This window comes from Andrographis paniculata, unplaced genomic scaffold (assembly GCF_009805555.1).
Source record: "Andrographis paniculata isolate CXL003 unplaced genomic scaffold, ASM980555v1 Contig79END, whole genome shotgun sequence".
In the NCBI taxonomy this organism is placed as follows: domain Eukaryota; kingdom Viridiplantae; phylum Streptophyta; class Magnoliopsida; order Lamiales; family Acanthaceae; genus Andrographis; species Andrographis paniculata.
In genome coordinates, this window is record NW_026137616.1 from 855,076 (window position 1) to 876,348 (window position 21,273).

At 32.7% G+C, this 21,273-nt stretch overlaps 4 protein-coding genes across 10 annotated transcripts; 1 reads left to right on the plus strand and 3 right to left on the minus strand.

The window, feature by feature from the left end:
• Nucleotides 1-442: 442 nt before the first annotated feature.
• Nucleotides 443-3,896, minus strand: LOC127240616 (uncharacterized). 3 transcript variants are annotated; one of them, XM_051259393.1, is made up of 7 exons: nucleotides 3,557-3,896; nucleotides 2,136-3,325; nucleotides 1,936-2,026; nucleotides 1,686-1,843; nucleotides 1,549-1,600; nucleotides 1,389-1,471; nucleotides 443-1,295 (listed from the first exon to the last, which is right to left on the minus strand). In XM_051259393.1, the coding sequence occupies exons 2-7, from the start codon at nucleotides 3,297-3,299 to the stop codon at nucleotides 642-644; spliced, it is 2,202 nt and encodes a 733-aa protein (XP_051115350.1). In that variant the 5' UTR covers nucleotides 3,300-3,325; nucleotides 3,557-3,896; the 3' UTR covers nucleotides 443-641. The 3 variants fall into 3 exon arrangements, with proteins under 3 accessions (XP_051115350.1, XP_051115351.1, XP_051115348.1); XM_051259394.1 differs by having other exon boundaries at nucleotides 2,136-3,385; XM_051259391.1 differs by having other exon boundaries at nucleotides 2,136-3,896.
• A 3,759-nt stretch (nucleotides 3,897-7,655) lies between these two features.
• LOC127240628 (dof zinc finger protein DOF2.5-like) lies at nucleotides 7,656-9,707 on the plus strand. 2 transcript variants are annotated; one of them, XM_051259408.1, is made up of 3 exons: nucleotides 7,656-7,801; nucleotides 8,022-8,773; nucleotides 9,212-9,707. In XM_051259408.1, exons 1-3 carry the CDS (start codon nucleotides 7,769-7,771, stop codon nucleotides 9,246-9,248), a joined length of 822 nt encoding a protein of 273 aa, XP_051115365.1. In that variant the 5' UTR covers nucleotides 7,656-7,768; the 3' UTR covers nucleotides 9,249-9,707. The 2 variants fall into 2 exon arrangements, with proteins under 2 accessions (XP_051115365.1, XP_051115366.1); XM_051259409.1 differs by having other exon boundaries at nucleotides 9,328-9,707.
• On the minus strand, nucleotides 9,544-12,389 carry LOC127240629 (uncharacterized). 2 transcript variants are annotated; one of them, XR_007836346.1, is made up of 4 exons: nucleotides 12,136-12,389; nucleotides 10,802-10,950; nucleotides 10,422-10,620; nucleotides 9,544-9,631 (listed from the first exon to the last, which is right to left on the minus strand). XR_007836346.1 is itself a non-coding variant. In XM_051259410.1 (3 exons), the coding sequence occupies exons 1-3, from the start codon at nucleotides 12,319-12,321 to the stop codon at nucleotides 10,482-10,484; spliced, it is 474 nt and encodes a 157-aa protein (XP_051115367.1). In that variant the 5' UTR covers nucleotides 12,322-12,388; the 3' UTR covers nucleotides 10,287-10,481. The 2 variants fall into 2 exon arrangements, 1 of the variants encoding a protein (XP_051115367.1); XM_051259410.1 differs by lacking the exon at nucleotides 9,544-9,631 and having other exon boundaries at nucleotides 10,287-10,620; nucleotides 12,136-12,388.
• Nucleotides 12,390-12,962: 573 nt separating this feature from the next.
• Nucleotides 12,963-16,875, minus strand: LOC127240634 (BTB/POZ domain-containing protein At3g05675-like). 3 transcript variants are annotated; one of them, XM_051259416.1, is made up of 2 exons: nucleotides 16,644-16,875; nucleotides 12,963-14,488 (listed from the first exon to the last, which is right to left on the minus strand). In XM_051259416.1, the coding sequence occupies exon 2, from the start codon at nucleotides 14,463-14,465 to the stop codon at nucleotides 13,176-13,178; it is 1,290 nt and encodes a 429-aa protein (XP_051115373.1). In that variant the 5' UTR covers nucleotides 14,466-14,488; nucleotides 16,644-16,875; the 3' UTR covers nucleotides 12,963-13,175. The 3 variants fall into 3 exon arrangements, with proteins under 3 accessions (XP_051115373.1, XP_051115372.1, XP_051115370.1); XM_051259415.1 differs by having other exon boundaries at nucleotides 12,963-14,616; XM_051259413.1 differs by having other exon boundaries at nucleotides 12,963-14,536; nucleotides 16,644-16,874.
• Between the last annotated feature and the right edge of the window lie 4,398 nt (nucleotides 16,876-21,273).

The window sequence follows — 21,273 nt, forward strand, 5'->3', positions numbered from 1 at the left end:
ATTTGCGAACACACATTTATATTTTATCTATAAAAAATTAATTCAAAAATACAAAATAAATATATTTTATCTAGCAGAAGACACAGCCATTATGATCTTGGCATATTCAATAGTTCCTCTTTTAAATATAGCTTGGGCCTTCATATACATACAAGTGACTCTCTAAATACATGATGTTGCAAAAATATAATCGTTATTTATTTATTTTCATGACGTCAACTAACAATTATGTTATTTTATATATAAAATTGAGTAATAATAGTTACTTTTCTATTTTATTGAAAAAAATATAAAAATATAATAATTTTTTACTTAAAAAAATAAAAATAAAAATATTTTTTGACTAAAAATATAACACCTGCAAATTTTCACGTTTTGCAAGCTATGTTTCATGCCTTTGTTTCCTCTCCATCCATATATAACTACTGCAAAACAAAGCTAATAAACTCCAGCCAAGCCACACTTTCAATTTGATTCGGCCATGCCCAGCCTTTATACAATTTATACCGACATTGTTAAACCACCATGACGACGACGACGACGACGGTGGCGGCGTATCATCGATCTATCGATCAATCAATCAATCTACAAACGAATGTTAACTGTTAAGTCAAAACTCTGTCCCTGTCACTGTCCCCGTCTCAAAGTCGAACAGGCAATCCGTAATTCAGAAATGTTCTAATGCATCCATCCCATCCGGCGGTGACTATCACGAGCCCCCACAAATGGGGAGCATTCATGGCGCTAAGCCACGCGTTTTTCAGAAGCTTGAATTCAGATTTACCTATCGAAGATGACGGTGGAGGCTTGTCTTCCTTCTCGTTCCATATAACCAGTTTCTCCTCCGGCCATGTTGCAGATCCTTTGTGCAGAGCATCCAAGAAAAATCCGAGGCTCGTTATGAAGCAGTCGGGGAAAGCGGGTAGCTTCTGGAGAAGCTTATCATCGAAATGCCGGTTGCCTAGAATGTTTCCCGGGAGTGCTACCAGCTTGTTCTTTAGGCCACACCAGGGAATGGCGATGGAAGTGTTCTGCGACAAAAAGCTCTCGCTGGACCATATTTTCTTGGGTTGGGATGATGATTTTGGGTTGTCGGGGGTGTAGTTCCAAACGCGGATGTTGGAGTTCTCGCTGGCGGAGACAACGTGCTCGCCGTCTGTTGTGAAATATGCCGGCACATGACTTCCTGAAGTTCGGCTACCTTTAAATTTACAGACAACTATGGATCCACATATGATCCGCACTTTTGAATCAGCAGAAGTCACCATTACTCTGCTCATATCGCTCATGAAGTACTGTAATATCGATAAAATGAAATCAATCGATGCGAAGACAAAATTGAGAAATCGCGTAATACATAAGAGTGAAAAAAGGGTCAACAAATATACCTGAAATCCAGTTATTCGCTTGCCGGAAAGCTTCTTCTTCTTTCTCTTCAGGCATATCTCCGCACCCAATTGCAAGTGGTTATCTAATCAAAATGTTAAATGAGATCACGATATGTTTTGACAATTAGGAAAATCTTAAAAATGATACGGTAATATATACCTATGATATCAAGAAAACGGCAATTTCCATCGGTTGAGCCAACAATGCCTCCCTGGATATGTAAGGATATGGTTAACGAAGTCAGTTGGTAAGCATTTATATAAATAATAGCGTATCACAAATCTAATCGTGCATACCTTCCCATCAGGACGGTAACTCACAGCAGTGACTATTTCTCTAACATCAATCCAATCAAACACTCGACCACAATTTACATCCCAAACACGTAATATTCCATCTATCGAGCCACTGATAAAATGATTGTCATCCGCGGGATTGAAATCAATGCAAGTTACTGCATCAAGAATAATACAAAATTTAAACACCTGAAGCCATATATACTTACATAAATGCAGCCATGATATACACTCATGAAGAAAGGTTTACCATAATTACTATGCGTATACACCCCTAGACATTCGTCATGCCCCAATCTCCAGAGACGAGCAGTTTTATCACTGGAAGATGACAGCAAATGCTACAAGGTAAAAAACACAACAGTCATGTTTACAATTATGCCAATTAAACATGGAAACAAAGTACCCACAGCCATTTATAGAAGCAAAGGCTTTGGAGAAAGTACTAACCCCATTTTTTGACCATGAGAGAGCCAACACCTCTCCCCCATGTCCATGGAACTCGTGAAGAGGTTTCTCGGTCAAGTGAAAGGCCTTATCAGGTAGAACAACGCAAGGTGAGTTGGACGATAATTTTGTGGTCTTATTAGCTGTGCCTTTTTCTCTAAGAACTCCCAAAGGAGAGACCTTGGATAAGTGATTCATTGAGAAGTACAAACTAGAAGGATCCATATCTCTAGCATTAAATTTGTTCACAATGTCGTTTTGAAGCACCTTCCAGATGCGTACAACACCGTCAACTCCAGCACTAGCCAGGTACTGACCATCTGGACTGAACTTCATAGTCAATATAGAACCTTCATGAGCGAAAAACTCTTGGCCTCTGTAAATAGACGATAGTTCCTTAAATTTTTTTTTTGATACATGAACATGAACTCTTTGGGAAGCCGACCCTGTCTTTCGATTGCCTTCACTCGGCTTATCAACTGAACTATTTGTCTTGTCAGAAACACGAGTTATGGCACTAAATTTTTGGAGTAAATGGCGTTTCCCTTTCCTTTTCGAATGATGATCTGCACCGAACCCTGTTGAGTCTTTCCTCAATAACTGTAGTACAAGCTCTGATGAGGTAAGCGACTTCTGAAGCTCTTGGAATGGTATAATATTATTTGAACCGACTTCCCTCAACTTGGAAATGGAGCCGTCATCAGTCAGTTCATCCATGATGAATTCCCTTCCACTGTCTAAGTTCTTTATTCTCCAAAGCATATTATCTTCCTCTTCTTCGAGTGAATCAGTGGTGTCGTCTGACTGAGAAGGTAGGGAAGAAGTAGAGAAAATTCTCAATTCTGAATCAGTATTAGCCAGCACTGCCTCTCCATCATCCCTCAATCTTTCAATGTCTCTTTTCATGTCCATGAAACATAAATTATCTTCTTCATCTCTAAAACTATTTTGAGAATCCAAATGGCTACTCATCCATTTCAAAAACCGCCGTCGTCTTTCATTGACACTATCCAATCTCTCAGCCGAATACTCAAAACCTGGAGCACTGTCCTCTGGCCCAGGACTTGGATAACTTTCAGAACAGTCAGAACCTAAATCGGATGATACCGAAGAAACAGCATCGCGAGTGTCATAGAATTGATCTTCTGAGTCGCTATTGCTGTCCATGATCTCCAAATTCAATCCATCAAAACCTAAATCCCCAAATAAAATTCATAAGATATCTTAAATGCTGTCCTCTGAGCATAGCCTCTCTGTTTCACCATATCCAAATTTTTTAACATCAATCAGAATTCAGAATTCCATCATCTTATATTAATCAAATTGTACACAAACATATCATTCATCCACCTAATGTTCATCTAAATTTGACAAATAAATTAAATCAAAACAACCGGCGCAAAATTCAGGTATTTTCAGCGAACCTGATAACACGACCAATACGATTTCCACGCCTGAATAATCAGCAAACACACAACCTCAAAGCCGATCATCAAGCCGTATAATTCCCAGTTCTTCGATGGAATCAATCACTCAACGCTAACTGTAACCAAGTCGATAAAATCCACCAAACTACCAGAATTGAAAGAATATAAGCCACGACAAGACAAAAACAGGGGTTCGTTGATTGAACAGGTGCCGATTCTGAAACGAGGCGAGATTTCACGAAAAAGGGAAAGACTATACGGTGGAAATGATGGTTAACGGTGCCTCACTCCCCGAACGAACGTCCCTTCGCTCCTCGGCTTTAATTATTTTCCTTGTTATTTTGTCTTATCGTTTTTTTTGTCCTCTCGCTTTAATTCGCCACTCGCTAGAATCAACACCACCAACGAATTTACTATTTTGCCCTGCTTTGACCCACCCACTCCTTAGTCTGCCCCTCTGACTTTTCCGTTGTTGACTGTTGAGTTCATCGATATACAGTTCGGTTGTTTGTTTGGTAAATCTATTTGTAACCACTGATTTATTGATCATTTAATTTTTGAAAAAATATAGTATTGCAATATTTTGATTGTAGTCTTTGGTATATTTTCCTTTGTATTTATGTTTCTTAAGGAAAGTTTCGAATTATTTTTTGATTAATTCAGGAAAACAATATGTCTGCAGTTACTGCATGTAATATAAAAATCTTTAAAAATTGAATGCTACAAAGTAATACCCAGGGGTATATTTGTACTTTTACCGCAAAGTATTTTTCAATCCAATATATAAATGAAGGCGTTAATTACACAATGGGATAGTATCTTTTATATTTAATTTTGAGACAATAATTCATTAATGAATTGATTTTAATGATTTTTTTTTTTGCCCACGATGTATTTTGTTCTGAAATAAAGTAAAAAATTCTGATTGAAATGGATTCGATGTTACTCACATAGTCGCACTCAATATTTATTTTTTTAAAATCGATTTGGATTGATTGATACACAATGAGATGCTGACTTTAGTGTAAATTCTGATGTCCATATTTTACTTTATATTTTCGTTGCATTGAATTTTAAGATTTTTCTACATTTATTTTATTCATTTTGTGAAATTTAGTTTATAAGGGCTCTTGAACTTCCAGCAATTTTTATGTTATTTTATTTACTTAAATGTCTCTTGAAATAGCTTTAATTCCCAACACATTCCAATTGGCTAATTATTTTTGTGCAACTTGACCACATACAAAGTAAATGGATTCTTTGTTAATTAGTGGATAATTTATAAGGTAAATTACAGTAGGGGTAATTTAGTAAAAGCTGTATAGTGAAAACGTGTCAACCTTGGTAAATCGAGGTGCGGTTTATCCCTCCAATCATAGCCATCCGTAATAGGTGGTTGCCTTATGTTTATTTAAGTAGGATATTTTATTTATCCATTTATTTATTTTCCGTGTAATGGGCCTCTAATTTAGTGCAAAATTAAGCTTACTTTTGTGTAATGGGCCTCTAATTTAGTGCAAAATTAAGCTTACTTTTGTGTAATGGGCCTAATTTATTTATTTATTTATATTTCCTGTAATGTGTACCCAACCGTCCAACTAATATTTCATCCATCTCAAATTATTTGTTTTATTTTTAAATTGAAATATTTTTATTTTCTCTGTTCTCATTTTAAATATAAAATTATTTAAAATAAAAAATAAGAAATATTTTTTTAAACACTATTTAATTAGCTATTATTATTATTATTATTATTATTGTTATTTAAAGTGAATGTGCACGTACAATGGTGGATTAGGCACATGAAAGGTATGGACCAAATTGATTATTTATTGTGATATTAATGGTTGAACTAATCCAATGAGAATGAAGGATACAGTCTAATATGGCCAAAAATATTAAGAATAATAATAATAATAATAATAAATGAAGTGTAAATAAGTAGCATTTTATTAAACATGCAATTGCACGCCACTCGGGATGCTGTTTGGCACTTAACTAAATATTTTTGTGGTCGAATCCAAATATAAATAAATAAATAAATTTGTAATTTAATAAGTAGTGGTCACATGAAATTCAAATTTCTATACTTTCAAGTTTCAATGTGAACCAAAACACGTCATTTCAAAATCATGTTATGTTTTTACCTTTTTGTTGCAATGCCAATTCATTTCATTTCATTTCAGATAATAAAACTAAATTCAATTTAAATACTTACATTGGATTTGTTTATCAAGAATTTTTTAAATAATAATAATAATAATAAAAACCCATTGTTTTCGATAAAAGGATAATTAATTTTACTTTATTATCTTTCTTGATCAGTCAAAGTAAATATACTATGGATAAAAAATAATTGGGTAGCTAGCTATGGATTAAGGTGAATTGAAATTTATTTTACGAAAATAAATTATAATGATTCATTTTGTATTTGTTGATAATTCCAGATTAGTTTGGTGGGACTTGATGATTAATTAAGCTCCAGGTTGTGTTGTGTGTTGACAAGTTAATTAGAGGAAATGTAATATTATGAAATGATTTTTTGGACCACCACGACGGCGACCGCCACCGGCAGCGCCGCCGCCATCACCGCCCAATACCTTCTTTCAGCATCAACTTTGAATATGTGTCGCTTCATTTAAATAACTATAAACTCATTGCACATTAAAAATATTTTTAAATTTATACCTATTTACATTAATATTCTTATATTAAAATTGAAATAAGAGTAAATTTATTTACCAACTAATGCTACAATAAAAATTTCATTAAATTATGCATCAAAACTAAATAGACTAGACAAATAATATGACAAGTACAATAACAAAAATTTTAAGGTTCACATATATTTTTAAAAAATTTGACATTATTTATTAACAATATTTTTTTTGTTAAAAAAAATAATAATAAAGTATCACACTCAATGGCTATTTACATCATAGTATAAAATATTTACTTTTTATTTATTATTTTGCTAACTCTAAAAAACTCCAAACCTTAGGGTTTATTTGATTTTATTACAAATTAAAATCACTACTATTCATCTTGTACGATATTTATTAAAAAATTATTGTTTTATCTCATAAAATATAGCACTAAAATATCATTTAAATCAAAACTCAAATAAAAAATTTCAAACAAACCAAAACCTAACAAAAAAATCTTATATAAAAATATTGGTTGATACAGCCAATTAATAAAACAAAATCAAAATCATATCTGAATCTTTTATTTTGTCCGGTATTTAACAGTACACATAAACTGTTTGCACCAAAAATTTCGCTAATAGTATTTGTTAGCTGTCTTCATTTAATTTGTATTTTTTTTTTTTTTTTTTTTTGTATGACAATCTTGCCATGGAATGTTATATATATATATATATATTTAAAAGTTGTTTCAATACTAAAATAATTAATAAAAAACATAAAACAACACAAACCCAACATTTGTATTTTAAGGTTTTTGCTGTTCCATTGTTTTGATATATTTTTTAAATTGAATATAATATTTTAAATGAAAATATGTATTTAATGTAAACTTTGTGAGAAATTTTGATAAATTTAATATATATATATATAACACAATGAAAATAAATCATATGGTACGTGCATGTACATGAATTTGTACAAATGTAATTTTTTTAAAGGTTGACTCCAAAAATAGCTATTGAGGATTCTCACGTCGTAAAATAAATATATATTCGCCCTGAATTTATCGGCTAAGGGAGTGAGATTGTGAATTTTTACATTCAATGCTGAACGCTTATATTTTAATTTGTATATATTTTTAATGCAACATTTAGTAAAGTAAATTATATGGAATTAAATCATAGTCCAATAGTCCCCATATGTATTATGTCCATCATCGACTTTTAAGTGCATATAAATTGCCCAAAGTTTAATTTGCAGTAGTCAATAAACTCTCTCCCTTTATGATAATTATAATTATTATAAAATAAAACATTAATAAACCTTAGACAATATTAATCATGGGAGTATTTATTTAGCTTTAAAAAATGAAAATGAAATGGAATATAGAAAGAAGCTGCACATGGAACATTAATCATCATGTCAAATTAAACATTTAATTTTATATTATTATTATTATTATTAATTATTTCCTTAGCTATATTTCTGTTTATACGTTCTGAACCCACAATATATTGCACAAAAGCACCATACTTTTCCTACAAAATCTTCATCTTCTTCCATGGACGCCGCTGCTCCATGGGATCATCTTCAGGTGCATACATCTAATCCTACTTCCACTGCACCTTCTCATTTTTAATTTCTTAGAAGATTGCGTTATATATATACATATATATACAGCTTACTCTATTTAATTTTGTGTAAATTCCATGGCAGTCGTCGTCCCCAATTCGCAAAAATTTGAATCATATATATATATGTTTTCTCCTTTGGACTGACTGTTTGTGTGTATATATATATATATATATATGAAGGATAATACTACGGCAGCGAAGGCGGTGGCAATGGAAGATACGGCGATGGCGAGCAAATACCCTAATCTGGCGCCACAGTTTGCATCAATGGTGAAGTCAAATTACAGCAGAGCGCAGGCGGCGGCGTTGGACTGTCCGAGGTGCAATTCTCCCAACACAAAATTCTGCTACTACAACAACTACAGCCTCTCTCAGCCGCGCTACTTCTGCAAGACGTGTCGGCGGTACTGGACTCAAGGCGGCTCTCTCCGGAACGTCCCCGTCGGCGGCGCCTCCAGGAAGAAGAACAAGAACAAGATCGAAATCAAGCCTGCACCGCAAAAAAACCCTAATTTCGTGTTCCACCATTTAGGGCATGACGATAGGAATTCCAGTCGCATGGTGTCCCATCGTTTAGGGATTTTGAGCTCCTCTAATTTCATTTCAATGGCTGCTGATCATCATCCTCCTCCTCCTCCTCCTCCTCCAAGTAGTAGTGGTTTGGCTAATTGTGGTTGTCCAGATTACTACTTGTGCGAGGTGGATGGGGCAACGAGGAGCAGTAGCAGCTATGGCCATGGCGGCTCTGTGGCGGAGATGACGATGACGAATCTGTGGAGAAGGGAGCAGCAGCAGCTCGTCGTCTCCGACATCTCAGCCACAGGTGATGAGGAAAGAATTGTTAATGATCATGGTGATAATTCCATTAATTCAACTGATGGCTGCTATGCTTATTGCAATATTGGATCACGGATGCGTCGTCAAGAATCATGGTAATAATTCATGACTCAAGTTAAATGTTATATATATAAGTGATCTTAAATGTTATATATTTAAGTGATCTTAAATGTTATATATTGATTGCATCTTTAATTAACTCATCGATCGATATTATAATTAATTTCATAAAAATTTGATCTTTAAAATTTATATATTGGGGTTTGAAACTTCTGGCTGTATATAATTGAGAATGACGATGGATCAAGAATTCCAGGGTTTTGAGAAGATCGAGGGCAGTATGTGTGTGTTAAATTGAAAGTGTAATTGTGCAATATAAGAATGATAATGATAATACAAATGTATGGAAGTTAGTTGGTGGTGGCTTACGTTAGTTAGTGATTAGGGGTGAAGTACAAGTACATATTAAATGTATATGTATGCATATATGTATGTAATGTAACTAACTACTGCTACTGCTACTGCTACTGTAGTTTGCAGTGGATGATGATGATGAACAAGGACAGATGATAATGATGATGATCCTACCTAGCTAGCTAAGAGATGAAATGATCGATGATTAAATTAAATTACGTGGCTGCTTCTGCAGATCTGCACTGCAACAATGGTGGAAGACGATGATGATGGTGAATCAATTGATATCCATGTTGGATATCTATTGAAACTGAAAAACCGGGAAAGATCTGACCAACTCTACTTGCTTCAGGACATCGTTTTGGTCCCACAAAACATTCATTCATTCTTCTGCTGCTGCTTCTTCTTCTTCTTCAGACAACATGTGATATGACCTGACCTGACCTGACTGGCCTGGCCTGCAACCTCTCTCTCTCTCTCATTAATTGGATCATCATCTTCCTCTTCTTCTTCTTGTTAGCTCCTCTGCAGTCTGCAATCTGCATCGCCATCCATTGTTATTTTAGTTTGGTTGGTTGTACTGAATTGATATTTCTATATATTTAGTGTCAATTATTTAATTATCCTTTCCTTATCGTAATGATAGTAAATCGGAAGTATGTTTTTAATCTTTGGAATACAAACACCCACCCCTGCCAACACAACAGGGATAATATATATATATATATATATTATATGTATACATATATAAATGTATTTGTGTGTACGAATCTTTTGGAGTAGCAGCAGTCTGTGAATAATGAATTAATGAAACGGAAAGAATTCTTCTTTCAGGGCAATATTAAATGAGTCTTTCTACTAGAAGAAGTTGCAGGTTTTACTTTTACCCCCCCACCCCACCCCACCCCACCCAACAGTCTATATATATACATATATATATATATGTTTTCTGATCAGACCCTCCTGTTTCGGTATCTGTATAGACACTTGAAGCAGATGATGGGTGACAGGGGAGGCATTAATGGCGGATCAATCACCACTTTTTGGCTTCGACATGAAACATTGACACACATTTCCTTACATCTTCTAATCCAAAAACACATAAAAACAAATTGACAATCTCTTAACTTCATATGAAAAGCAAGCATCTAATAAATTATTATTAACAGTTTTGTTGCAAAGAAAGCCTGAGAATGTTAGTAAAGAAAATTCCTTTAGCCTTTCGAAACTTAGTAAGTACATAACAACACAGCAATGGAGCTAGACATCATAGCAATTGATTGATTGATATATATATATATATATATATATGGATCATCCTCTATTTACCTAATATAAGAAAGAGTTGAGTTCAAGAAATGTGATGAAGATCGATCAAAGCAAGCAATTTCATTGATCGGCATTGATTCCAAATATCCGGACTTTGTGCATATTCGGGAACTTTGCTACCACCAGAATCAAGACTGCTATCGTGTTCAGCAACAGCATCGGGTTCTGGTAGTCCGTCGTGTGAGAAGCTATCAAGTACCTGCACCCACCCATCATCATATGGTTTCTATGTTACTTTACTGTCAAAAATCAATGAAATCAACCATATTTGATCAAATGCAATCCATCAAATTGACTAAATCATATCAAGATTAAAGGATTTTATACCAAGGCATATATTGTCAATTACAATTTGAACAATGGATCGGTAGAGTACTTACAGAACTACTGGCACAACAGTCAAAAACTTCCTGTTTCGAGTGAGCTGCTTGCCGTTGTCAATTTGCTCCCACCAGGTCAGTCTATTGTAGATACCTTGGTCATCTGCAAACGGTGTTCCCTTCTTCCAATGGAAAAAATGATACGTCATCTGAGAGCAAAATGAGGAAGTCAAGACAACTTATGGACAAAGAAACTTCACAATGAATTCAAGATTCCAAAAGCAAGTTATGACCAAGATTGAATAATTGATAACATTTTAATGTGACATCACAGGAACGAGCTATGCTGCCGAGCAAGCACCATTGCAGAACACTTGCAATGGTTTTTCAATCTACCATCGACAGTGGGTAATGTTAACTGATTCTGATCATTGCTTGCTTATTCAAACTAGTATTTTCAAACCGGAGAGAAAAATTACATAGCACGGATAGAACTCAAGCATCATTATTGGATATGAAAAGCCGTCAGTTGTTTGATCCGGAAGAAATTATAAGATTCAATCATTCAGAGAACCAAGATAACCTTCCACCAGCAGAGGTTGAAGAAACTATTTCTTGATATTTATTGGAACAAGTGGGGAGAAGAAATTTCACAAATTCCCACGCTTGCAACACACATAACATACTGATGTTTAAAGATTCAACAAAATGGCCATCATGATAGGAACTTCATGTAAAAACATAATTTAGGTTAAATTCTTCAACAATGATTGCTAATGACGATTCTAGCAAATCCCACTAAAATCTAGACTGGATTATTCCAAAATCTTATGATATTTTACCATTTATGCTCAAATAAAAGCTTCAAAAGAACCAAATAATCATCTTAAGCAATAGTCTTAATCCACATGAGCTACTACAGCCACACAAATGACAATTCTAGCAACATTACCACCAACAAAATCATTAATCACATGGATAATTAAAACTAACAAAAATTGACAACAAATTCTCCTATTTCCATCTAAGAAAATAGTTCCCAATCAATTCTAAAACTCAAGAAATAACAAAAACATCAGCAACGAACTCAAATCCAATCGCCAGTGCTCAACACATAAGAAAAGGAACAAACAAAATCCAACAAGAACACCATCACTCAAAACATCATACAACATGAACCATAACCGATCAAATCTCAGAAGATCACCCAGCAAAGAAGCCCCAAATAATCGACAAGAACGAATTAAGCTAGCTAGTGTAGCCAATCCAATCTAATCCAATCCATCAACCCCGTCCCAAACAACAGACCACAACACGTCCGCAAGCATAACATAAATAAAGAAATAAAAACTCAAAAATCGCGGAATCCAAAAAGACAAAAGGAAGGAGAGTACAGCAAAATGAGCGAGATGGACGACGGTCCAAGCCATGCCAGGAGAGCAGCCGAAAACGGAGAGCACGAGCAGCCAAGAAAAGAACAATATAAGGATGTAGGTGGTCCAGGCGCCTGGGTACGTGAACCACTCCGTGTTTTTATTCAGATCCGTCGTCGGAAACGCCCGCACGTACAAATTCGCCATTAAATCCCTTTTCCTCCTCCTCCGATTTACTTTCTCTTTCGCTCAATGCTAAATTGCCAAGGCAAAAATACATACATATATTTATATATATATGGGCGCATATTGGAACTAATCAATGGGGAAGCGATGATAGTTTTAGTTTCGGTCAAGTGCGGCGCCTCGCTTTCTTGTTTAAACATTAATAATTAACTAACTAATATAATAATCGTAATCATAATATAATTACCAATATTCCATTTCATTTATAACTTCGAGCAATAAATCACAATTATCAATTTTTGGTCCCATTAAGAAAATTATCAATTAAGAAAATTATCAATTTTGATCTCACTCAAATAAAAAATTTATTAATTTTAGTCCCAAGTCACCTTCTGAGTCATTCAACACGACTGCTTTCAGTTCCAGTCAACCGATTTGAGACTAAAGTTGATAAATTTTCATTTGAGTATGACCAAAATTGATAATTTTTTTTTGAATAGTACTAAAATTAATAATTGTGATATTGAATGAGACAAAAATGATTTTTACTCTATAATTTCATATAATTTTTTAACTTTCAATTTATTTTTTAATTTTTTACATGGGCTCAACAAAAATTGGAATATATGCTGCTGCATGTCAAAGTCAAACGACCACCAACCTAACAAACAAACAGCCATTCTATAATTTCAAGTAAGCAATCGTAGGCAAGAAGATGATGGCTGGCCAACTCCAAGTCAATAATAAGAAATACAATTAGGTGTTTTAAAAAAAAAAAAAACAAAAACTGCTGGGAAATGAGCAGTGTGTATGCAGCAAGTTCGCCATCCCGCATAGCAAAGAAAACTCAAAAGTTAATGGCGATAGCAAATGGATCAGAGACTGACTGTGGTCTTGTCAGGTCTATCCAGGCCCCCGACTAACCGTCGCTTAGCCGACTTGGTTCTGAAGCACCATACTTCGAAGGCTTCGCTAAGATCAGGATATCGTCGCTGCTCGGCATTCATCCAGTCAGCGAGGATATCAGCTTGGTCATCGGAAGGGAGTGCAGAAACTAACGAAACCATAGCTCCCTCGATGCTCTGGCAGAGGTCTTCGTCCATCTTGTGAGGAAATTCAGCATCTTTTTGGGTCATGGAGTCAAGGGTGGGCTTCAGTTTTCTGATGTAAGGAAGCCATGTTTTCACCAGCTGCAGGCGGCGTTGAGGGGGCTGGATCACGTTCCCATACCCTACTGCATCGAGTACTTTAGATGTCACTTCTACAAGCTTCGATTTTACTCCCCATATGTCGCATTCGAGTTTCTTGTCTTCAATAATCTGTAATATGCTTTCGGAGATGTCAATCCACTTGGATACGAAATTCTCCATTAGACCCATTTTCAGCAGAATATTGCACATCCATCCAAGATCGGATAGGCTTTGAACAATTTTACCCTCTGCAACCTTGCTCGAGCCAGATTCCAAGAGCGAGGGGAGAGCGCTTTCAAACGTTGAAAATATCTGCAACAGGCCAGTTGTGGTCTCCGATTTTACATCTTTATCAGCAACAACCAGTGGCATGTCTTCGTCATCCCCAAGCATATACTCTACTTGTTCTTGAGCTGAAGCCCTAAGCTCATCTCCAAAAGAAACGCAGGGACCGTCAACTGAGGTAGCAAAGCGTATTGCTGAGATGAAAACTCTTTTAGAAGCTACCGAATCTACTGGTTGGATTCTTGCGAGGACAGGCATTCCAATCGGACCTAGCAGTGAAACCTCTGCCACTATCTGATCCTCTTCGGTGTCGTCCCAAGGAGCAGCCTCCAAGTACTGAAGGCAGCTCTGCACGATGGATTCACAGTTTAAAGCTGCAGCCACTGGAAGAATACCCAGTACGGATCGAACAGAGTCCCAGGATTCCAAAAGTGCCCCAGCAGGAAGGTAAAGGCTCTTCAGAAGTTTTATATAGTACTCAAAATTGAGTTCTGTGCACTCAATCTCTATACATGAATGATTAGTTGGGTCTGCAAGTTTGTTTGCAAAATATGTGCTCTCGCTTTTGAGTATTGCTGAATGCAGATGGAAGATCTCTTGTTTTTCTTTGCTGATTTTCAGGCATACAGCAATATCACTTGTACACTGGTCACCAAATTTAACTGAGTCAATCCGGGTATGTTCATCCATACATCTACGAGAAACTCATCAACCTGCAGGGTCAATCAATTTTAGGCGGTCCTGGGTGACATGTATGTGATCTGGTAGAATAGATTACAAGGTAGCCCAATTAGAAATGGCAGATAGCATCATCAAACTCATGTATTAAGTGTGATTGCACCTTGCAGAGAAAAATGTGTATCAGCAATCACTAGAAGATACATCTAAACATAATGCATGTGCTTGATAAATGTAAAACTTGGATAATGCATTCATCTATCCGAATAGATGATATGACACTAGTCAGGTACTTCAGGAGATCTTTCTTGATATTCTTCTCAAATAAAAAAAACTCATAGTCATTCACAATGTTAAAAGAAAAGAAAAGAAATGAGTTTCATCCTGAGAAGAGAGGACAAGAAAAACTGGGGCTAATCATAATCCAGTTCAATAAAGTTCCCACATTTCCCAAGAATTTTGATCCTGGCTGACAATGCTCCCTTAAAACACAAAGGAGTTCAATCTATCTCCTGCTTAACCAATTGGCAAGACAGGAAAGAATAAATGCTTGATTAAATTCCTATCGGCAGCCAAAATGAATTTTAGTTACTAAGCACGTAGAATGGCATCACAATCAACAAATATGAAAAATTCGTTTGTTACTAAAATTAACCATGGACACTAGTGGAAAACCAGGTGATTATTGAATTTGCAGACCAACAACAGAGTTTCTGAATAAATCTTGTTCATGAAATCAGCAGTACATGTACAAATATATTGAATCAACTGACTTCTTCTTAAAGAAACTCCTATTGAGCTACACAGTGCTCTTTCCCAGAAGGACTCTGTTCTTTTTCTTTTAGTTTTCAAATGCTAGATCGCATCACTCATATAGAACAGAGTTGTACATGTCACCAAACCATTCTTTTGGTAAGATTGATGTTCCCGGACTCAATAATGCTATAATTTAGCAAAGCACATTCTTGTTAATCCTATCACATATTACCTTTGTTACCATTTGTTCCCTTCTTCTTCCTTGTCAAAATAATCCTAAATTTCATTGTCAAAGAAGAAAGAACCTGAAGTATTTGCAATCTACTCGAAAGAAACACTAGATTCATTTATGCAGTAAACACATAGCGAACTATTATTCAGCTTTTTACTAAAGAATACCGCATTCTTGCCACACTACCTTTTGGTGGGGAAGTTCCTTGTTGGACATCCTAAAAAAAAAATAGAACATACATTTCTCCACATTAGTTGTGATGTGGAAAAGCATATGATAGAAGGCTGGAGTAGCTTGCTCCTTTTCTTCCTTAATAACTGGATTTCCTAAACCCTAATACCGACAAAACATGCTTTCGCAATTAATGAAGTAATGATCATTTATTATAGTCAAGGATTTTGATGAATTAGTAGAAAATGACAAAACATATAAAACATGAGCTTCGAGTTTTGATTGACTAGCGTAATAACAAGGGAAATGAATGAGGAGAAAGATGATTGTATCATTGTTGGGAGAGGACCAAATATGTTTTATTCACCTCTTTCCCTTAATTTAAATCAGGCTAAATATACTACCATGTTTCTGTTCCTCAGCAGTCTAATTAATTATAATCAGTTTCTTGAGCACTCTATTATGCCTTTCCCTTGGCTGTAAAAGATAAAATTCCCTTACCCCAGGGCCCCCAACCCCGTCCGACACAATGGCGGGGGGTTAATCATGGTGACTCAACAGACCATGGGCGTGGGAGGACCTGGTCCCAATGCCTTTTCTTCTGATTACATTATGCTGTTTTTAGATTCACTCTTCTATTTTCCTTCCAAACTTAACTACACCACATATATAAATTTATTGTTCAGGTAGAAGAAACACATAATATAATTGAAGAACATGTGCAAATGCTAACGAATCTTAATCCCTATTCAAATTTAAGCATTCATATTCAACAAAAATGCACACAACAAGAGTGTATAATCGAGCTAATATGCTCAGCTAATTAAAATCGAACTTCACAACAAAAACTAAAGCACATAAATAAAATCAAAGTAGACTCAGCTTGGTTAAATAAAGTTCCAAAACATCAAGCAAATGCAGCTTCGGCTCAACGCACAAAATTAAACAAAAGCTAGAAAACCGAACGAATATCCAACAAGCACAAATAAAATTGTTCAATCAAAAAGAAAATTACGAGAAAAAGCTCTCACCTAAAATTAACCTCAAGTTTACCCACAGCGGAAAGAACGATGAAGACCTCAAATCCACAACCAGACTGATTCTCTTCCTCACAGGCCTCTCCCAACGATCAAAGCCTCCAATTCATACAAATCAAGTTCACGGAAAGAATCGAAAGCGAAGGGGATTAAAACAACAAAGGGAAGTATAAGGGTTTTGCAGAGGAGCTCCATCCATGGTGAATTCTGGCCTTAAAAAGGATATGAAATATAATTACAATAAAAAGAATTAAAAAGGTAACTTGACCAAACTATCCTCATACGAGAATTATTATTATTATTATATTCAGTTTTAGAGTTTTTAAATCCCAAATCTATTCAATTATTATTATTTTAAACCATTTCAATTAATTGTCACATTGTGACCGACAAATGACCTGTCACTATTGTTTTCAGTCACTTGAAAATTACAGAATCAGCAAATTTAATTCCAATTACTATTCCATTATTGGTTTTGAAATTCATTTAATTAATTGCAATAATAATAATAATAATAATAATATTGAATTGAAAGGTGAAAAAAAAGCATTCATTCAGTGAATTGAAGTATGCCAAACCCAAATTGGCCAAGTTGCCCATGTGAAGGTCATGCATGATGACGATGATGATGATATAAGTCCAACAAAATAATGATAAGACTAAAAAAGATGCGTATATAATTAAATAATTCTCGATAAAATAAAATAAAAAGTTATTAGTAGATGATTGAATCGAAACATGTTTGTTTTAAAATTAGTTAGAAGAAAAAACAACCAAAAAGTTAAATATAAGGCCCAAAATATTGGGCGTACGGATTGGCCCAATTATTTTCATTTTCTAGGCCCAAATTGAAGTATCTATTTTTAGTAATAATAATGAGCAGTAGGTTTATGTATCTTATCCGGGAAAGAACGGCCACGCAATCCAAAAAAGGGCAGTAATCGCCTGCGGTAGGCATCATTGCACCCACTGTGGAGAATGATGACGTGTCAGGCGGTGGGGGACCGCCAAGGAATGTTGGGCCCCACAAAAGACAAGAAAAGCTGTGGTGCTGCCGCCATATGGACCGACAATTTGGACCTCGAAATCACCGCCGTCAGATCCTATGGCCTCTCTGCCCTAAACGTGCTTTTCCAATATATCCATTCTCATCTAAAATTACTGTTTTTTTATTTTAATAAAAAAATAATTATATATTAAGGGTGTGTTTGTTCAGAGGGATTGGATTTTTTTTTTACTATTCATTCAATTTTTTTTCTTCAAAATATCAAATTAAATACCTATTTTTTATTTTTTATATTATATTAAAAATTAATTTTATATTCAAAATATCACATCAACACCTATTTATATGGTATCATACAATTATTCAAATTCAAAATTTTTACTATTCAAATCCCAACTCAAAATCCAAACCTCCAAACAAACACACCCTAATAATATAATCTAATTTTTATATAAGGTATTAAATATATTATTATATATTTATATAAAATACAAATGATAACATTAATAAAATTATTTTATACCTTTTTCTCTCTTAATCATCTATTTTTATTTTTTATTTTTGGTTCCTGTTATATATCTACTTTCTATTTTAGTAATTGTATTATTTATTTAATATTACAGCTATTTTTATATTGTATCACACAATACTAATAATATTATTTTAATTATTTTTATTTTATTTCTACTATATGTCTAGTATAATATTAATATTTCTAAAATTTTGAATACATAGATATGAGACATAACACTAATTTACTACAAAAATTTAAATAAATGTATTCATTCAATTGAAAAAGAGTATTTTTTCTATTTCATTTTTCTCATAGTATTATTTTGTGTTTTGTGTTTTAAGTTTGTTGATTTTGATTTAAAATTTAATGTTGGTTTGAGATTTTGATTTAAATATTGTTTTAATTAATATTTTAATTTAATATTTTATATAAAAAATATTGTAGGGTTTATTTGTTTGTATTTTTGTTTTAAAAATATATTTTTTTAATATAAAATATACAAAAATTTGTAAATAATATAAAAATAATGAATGTATAATATATTAATATTTTTGAATAAAATATATTAAATAAATTTTATAAAAGAAACAAACTCCTATATTTTATCTAGAAGTATTGAACGAATAATATCAATTTTCATTTAAATACAAAACAAGCGGTTTTAAATTTTAAAATTAAAATAATAAACCCACCTTAAAAATATATATTAATATAGCATTTAAATATAACATTAATTTTGAGTAAAATATAAAAAAATAATAATAATTTGAATTGAATTGATACTTTTAAATAAAAACTTAATTAATGAAAGAACTTCTATAAAAATCCCAAACAAACTCATACATTGTATACTTGAATATACTAAAATTACATATTTCGATTTTGTTATTTCTTTAATTTTTTTTCAAACATTTTTCAAAAATTAATATACTATTATTTTTATATTTACTACACAATTTTTTATATTTCATATAAATAAAATTCTTTTCAACAATCTCACAAAACAAACACATCCTTCATCCCTCATCCCTTAAGCAATAGGCATATATTTGATTTTTTTTGCAAATATTTAAGTAATCATATTCATCGATAGTTAGAGGTATTTTAGAGTGTGTTTGTTTGAGAAATTTCGGAGGATTTTTAGCATTCCTCCAAATTTCTAAAAAATTAAAAACAAAATTACTATCTATTTTTATTATAAATTAATTTTATATTTAGAATATTTTATAAATATTAATTTATTCAATATCTTTTTGTCCTTGTGTTTTATTTAATGTAGTTGTATTAAATTAACTAAATATAAGTTTGAATTGAATATATTTTTAATGTATAATGTGGTTAATTTTTATTTTTTTTATAAATATATATACTCTATATTTTGACTGATAAAGATAGTGGATAGATATATTCCATCGACATGCTTTGAAATATTAGTTTTGTCAGTTTTTTTGGTTCACTCATATACAAATTATCAAATTTTCTTTTACTAATTATGATTTTATTATATATTATAAATACCTCAAGTTTATATTAATATATTACATTATATTATATCATCTATGTCCAATAACAAATAACATTTTTTTTTTTAATTTTATTTGTCCCATAACAATTAATACATTTTATACTTGATAAAATTTATTAATTCATACGTAACAAATATACATCAATATAATTAAGTCCATATAATTAAGTCAATAAGATATAACATCATACCTCGTCTGTCATATTGAAAAATATTTATTTTATATTATAGAATAAGTAATGACACACGAATATAAAAATAATATCATTTAATTTTTACATAATTTGTAAATATATTATTACAAATACAATTAATTTATATATATAATACAAAAAATAAAATTTATCTTACACATTTCTACTAACAGATAACATGTTATAATTTTTTAATATATACTCCCTCCGTCCCTTAACTATCTATCTATTTTTCCATTTTGGTCCGTCCCATAACAAAGTATCCGTTTCCTTTTTTTTTTTTATAGTAATTGTACTATCTACCTAACATTACAAATACCATTCTAATTTACAATGTATTACACAAATGCCATTACCTTTATATCATACAATACTAACAGAGTTAATTTAGTTTTTTTACCTTTATTTTTACTTTATCCCAATATAATACTAATATTTCTAAAACTCCGTACAAAAAATAAATTGATATATAAATATGTGACGGAGAAAGTATTATTTTTTATATTACCCACACCTACCTACATTCAACCAAAACTACAAAATGCTCCTAAGGAATCCGGTGGTCTAGACATAGACTCGTGCCCATGAAGTATCCTGGCTTATTATAAATTTTATTTAAAATTGAGAAAATATAAAAAAATAATAAAAAGTAGATATGTTATTGATTAATAAAAATAAAAAATAAAAATCCATAAATATCCAAATAAGACATATTAACAAAATATTTGAGACATAGTTTGCAGAATGGATAAAAAAAAAGCTTAGATTTGTTCAATTACTATTTTTATACCATTCAATCTCTTAATTTTTTTTTTTAAAAAAAAACACATTATCAATAGTACTAAATTTTCATATAAAATATTGTATTGAACAAAAATATTATAACTAACTAGAAAAACTTGAAAAAAAAAATGCCATAAATTTTCAATAGTGATGGCAGTTATTTTTTATTATTTATTTTTTAATATCGTGAAAATTTATAGTCGTATGTGGAATTGGCAGATTAGACTCAACACCACTGGACTTGGCCATTTCCTTCTTCGTGTTTCTTTTTTCCTTTTTTCTTTTTAATCTTTTTTTTTCTGGAAAATTAAAATAAGAAAATAAAAATTGCAATTGATTCATTACTATGTGTAAAAAGGGATTGTTTGTGTGTATATATATGGCATCTCTGCCTGAAGCTGACGTGCTGCTTTTCATCATTCTGTCATTAGTGTGCTCTTCATATAATATACATATATATATATATATATATATTTTTTATTTAGTTAAATTAATAGTACAAATGCAGGCAGGAAAATAAAATAAATATATGATATCCATATATATATTTTTGCTGCCAATGCATTCATATTATTAGAGAGAAATGGGACAATATGAAATAA

What these genes read in the sequence shown, in the direction of transcription:
- LOC127240616 (XM_051259393.1), bottom strand. Translation starts at nt 3,299, where the DNA reads ATGGACAGCAATAGCGACTCAGAAGATCAATTCTATGACACTCGCGAT. An exon ending in GTTACCGTCCTGATGGGAAG is followed by an intron (nt 1,601 to 1,685) that starts GTATGCACGATT and finishes TTACATATCCAG; the next exon opens with GGAGGCATTGTTGGCTCAAC. An exon ending in AGCGAATAACTGGATTTCAG is followed by an intron (nt 1,296 to 1,388) that starts GTATATTTGTTG and finishes TCGATATTACAG; the next exon opens with TACTTCATGAGCGATATGAG.
- LOC127240628 (XM_051259408.1), top strand. Translation starts at nt 7,769, where the DNA reads ATGGACGCCGCTGCTCCATGGGATCATCTTCAG. An exon ending in CTCCATGGGATCATCTTCAG is followed by an intron (nt 7,802 to 8,021) that starts GTGCATACATCT and finishes ATATATATGAAG; the next exon opens with GATAATACTACGGCAGCGAA. An exon ending in ATGCGTCGTCAAGAATCATG is followed by an intron (nt 8,774 to 9,211) that starts GTAATAATTCAT and finishes CTGCTACTGTAG; the next exon opens with TTTGCAGTGGATGATGATGA.
- LOC127240629 (XM_051259410.1), bottom strand. Translation starts at nt 12,321, where the DNA reads ATGGCGAATTTGTACGTGCGGGCGTTTCCGACGACGGATCTGAATAAA. An exon ending in TCCATCTCGCTCATTTTGCT is followed by an intron (nt 10,951 to 12,135) that starts GTACTCTCCTTC and finishes TTTTGCTCTCAG; the next exon opens with ATGACGTATCATTTTTTCCA. An exon ending in ACTGTTGTGCCAGTAGTTCT is followed by an intron (nt 10,621 to 10,801) that starts GTAAGTACTCTA and finishes GGGTGGGTGCAG; the next exon opens with GTACTTGATAGCTTCTCACA.
- LOC127240634 (XM_051259416.1), bottom strand. Translation starts at nt 14,465, where the DNA reads ATGGATGAACATACCCGGATTGACTCAGTTAAATTTGGTGACCAGTGT.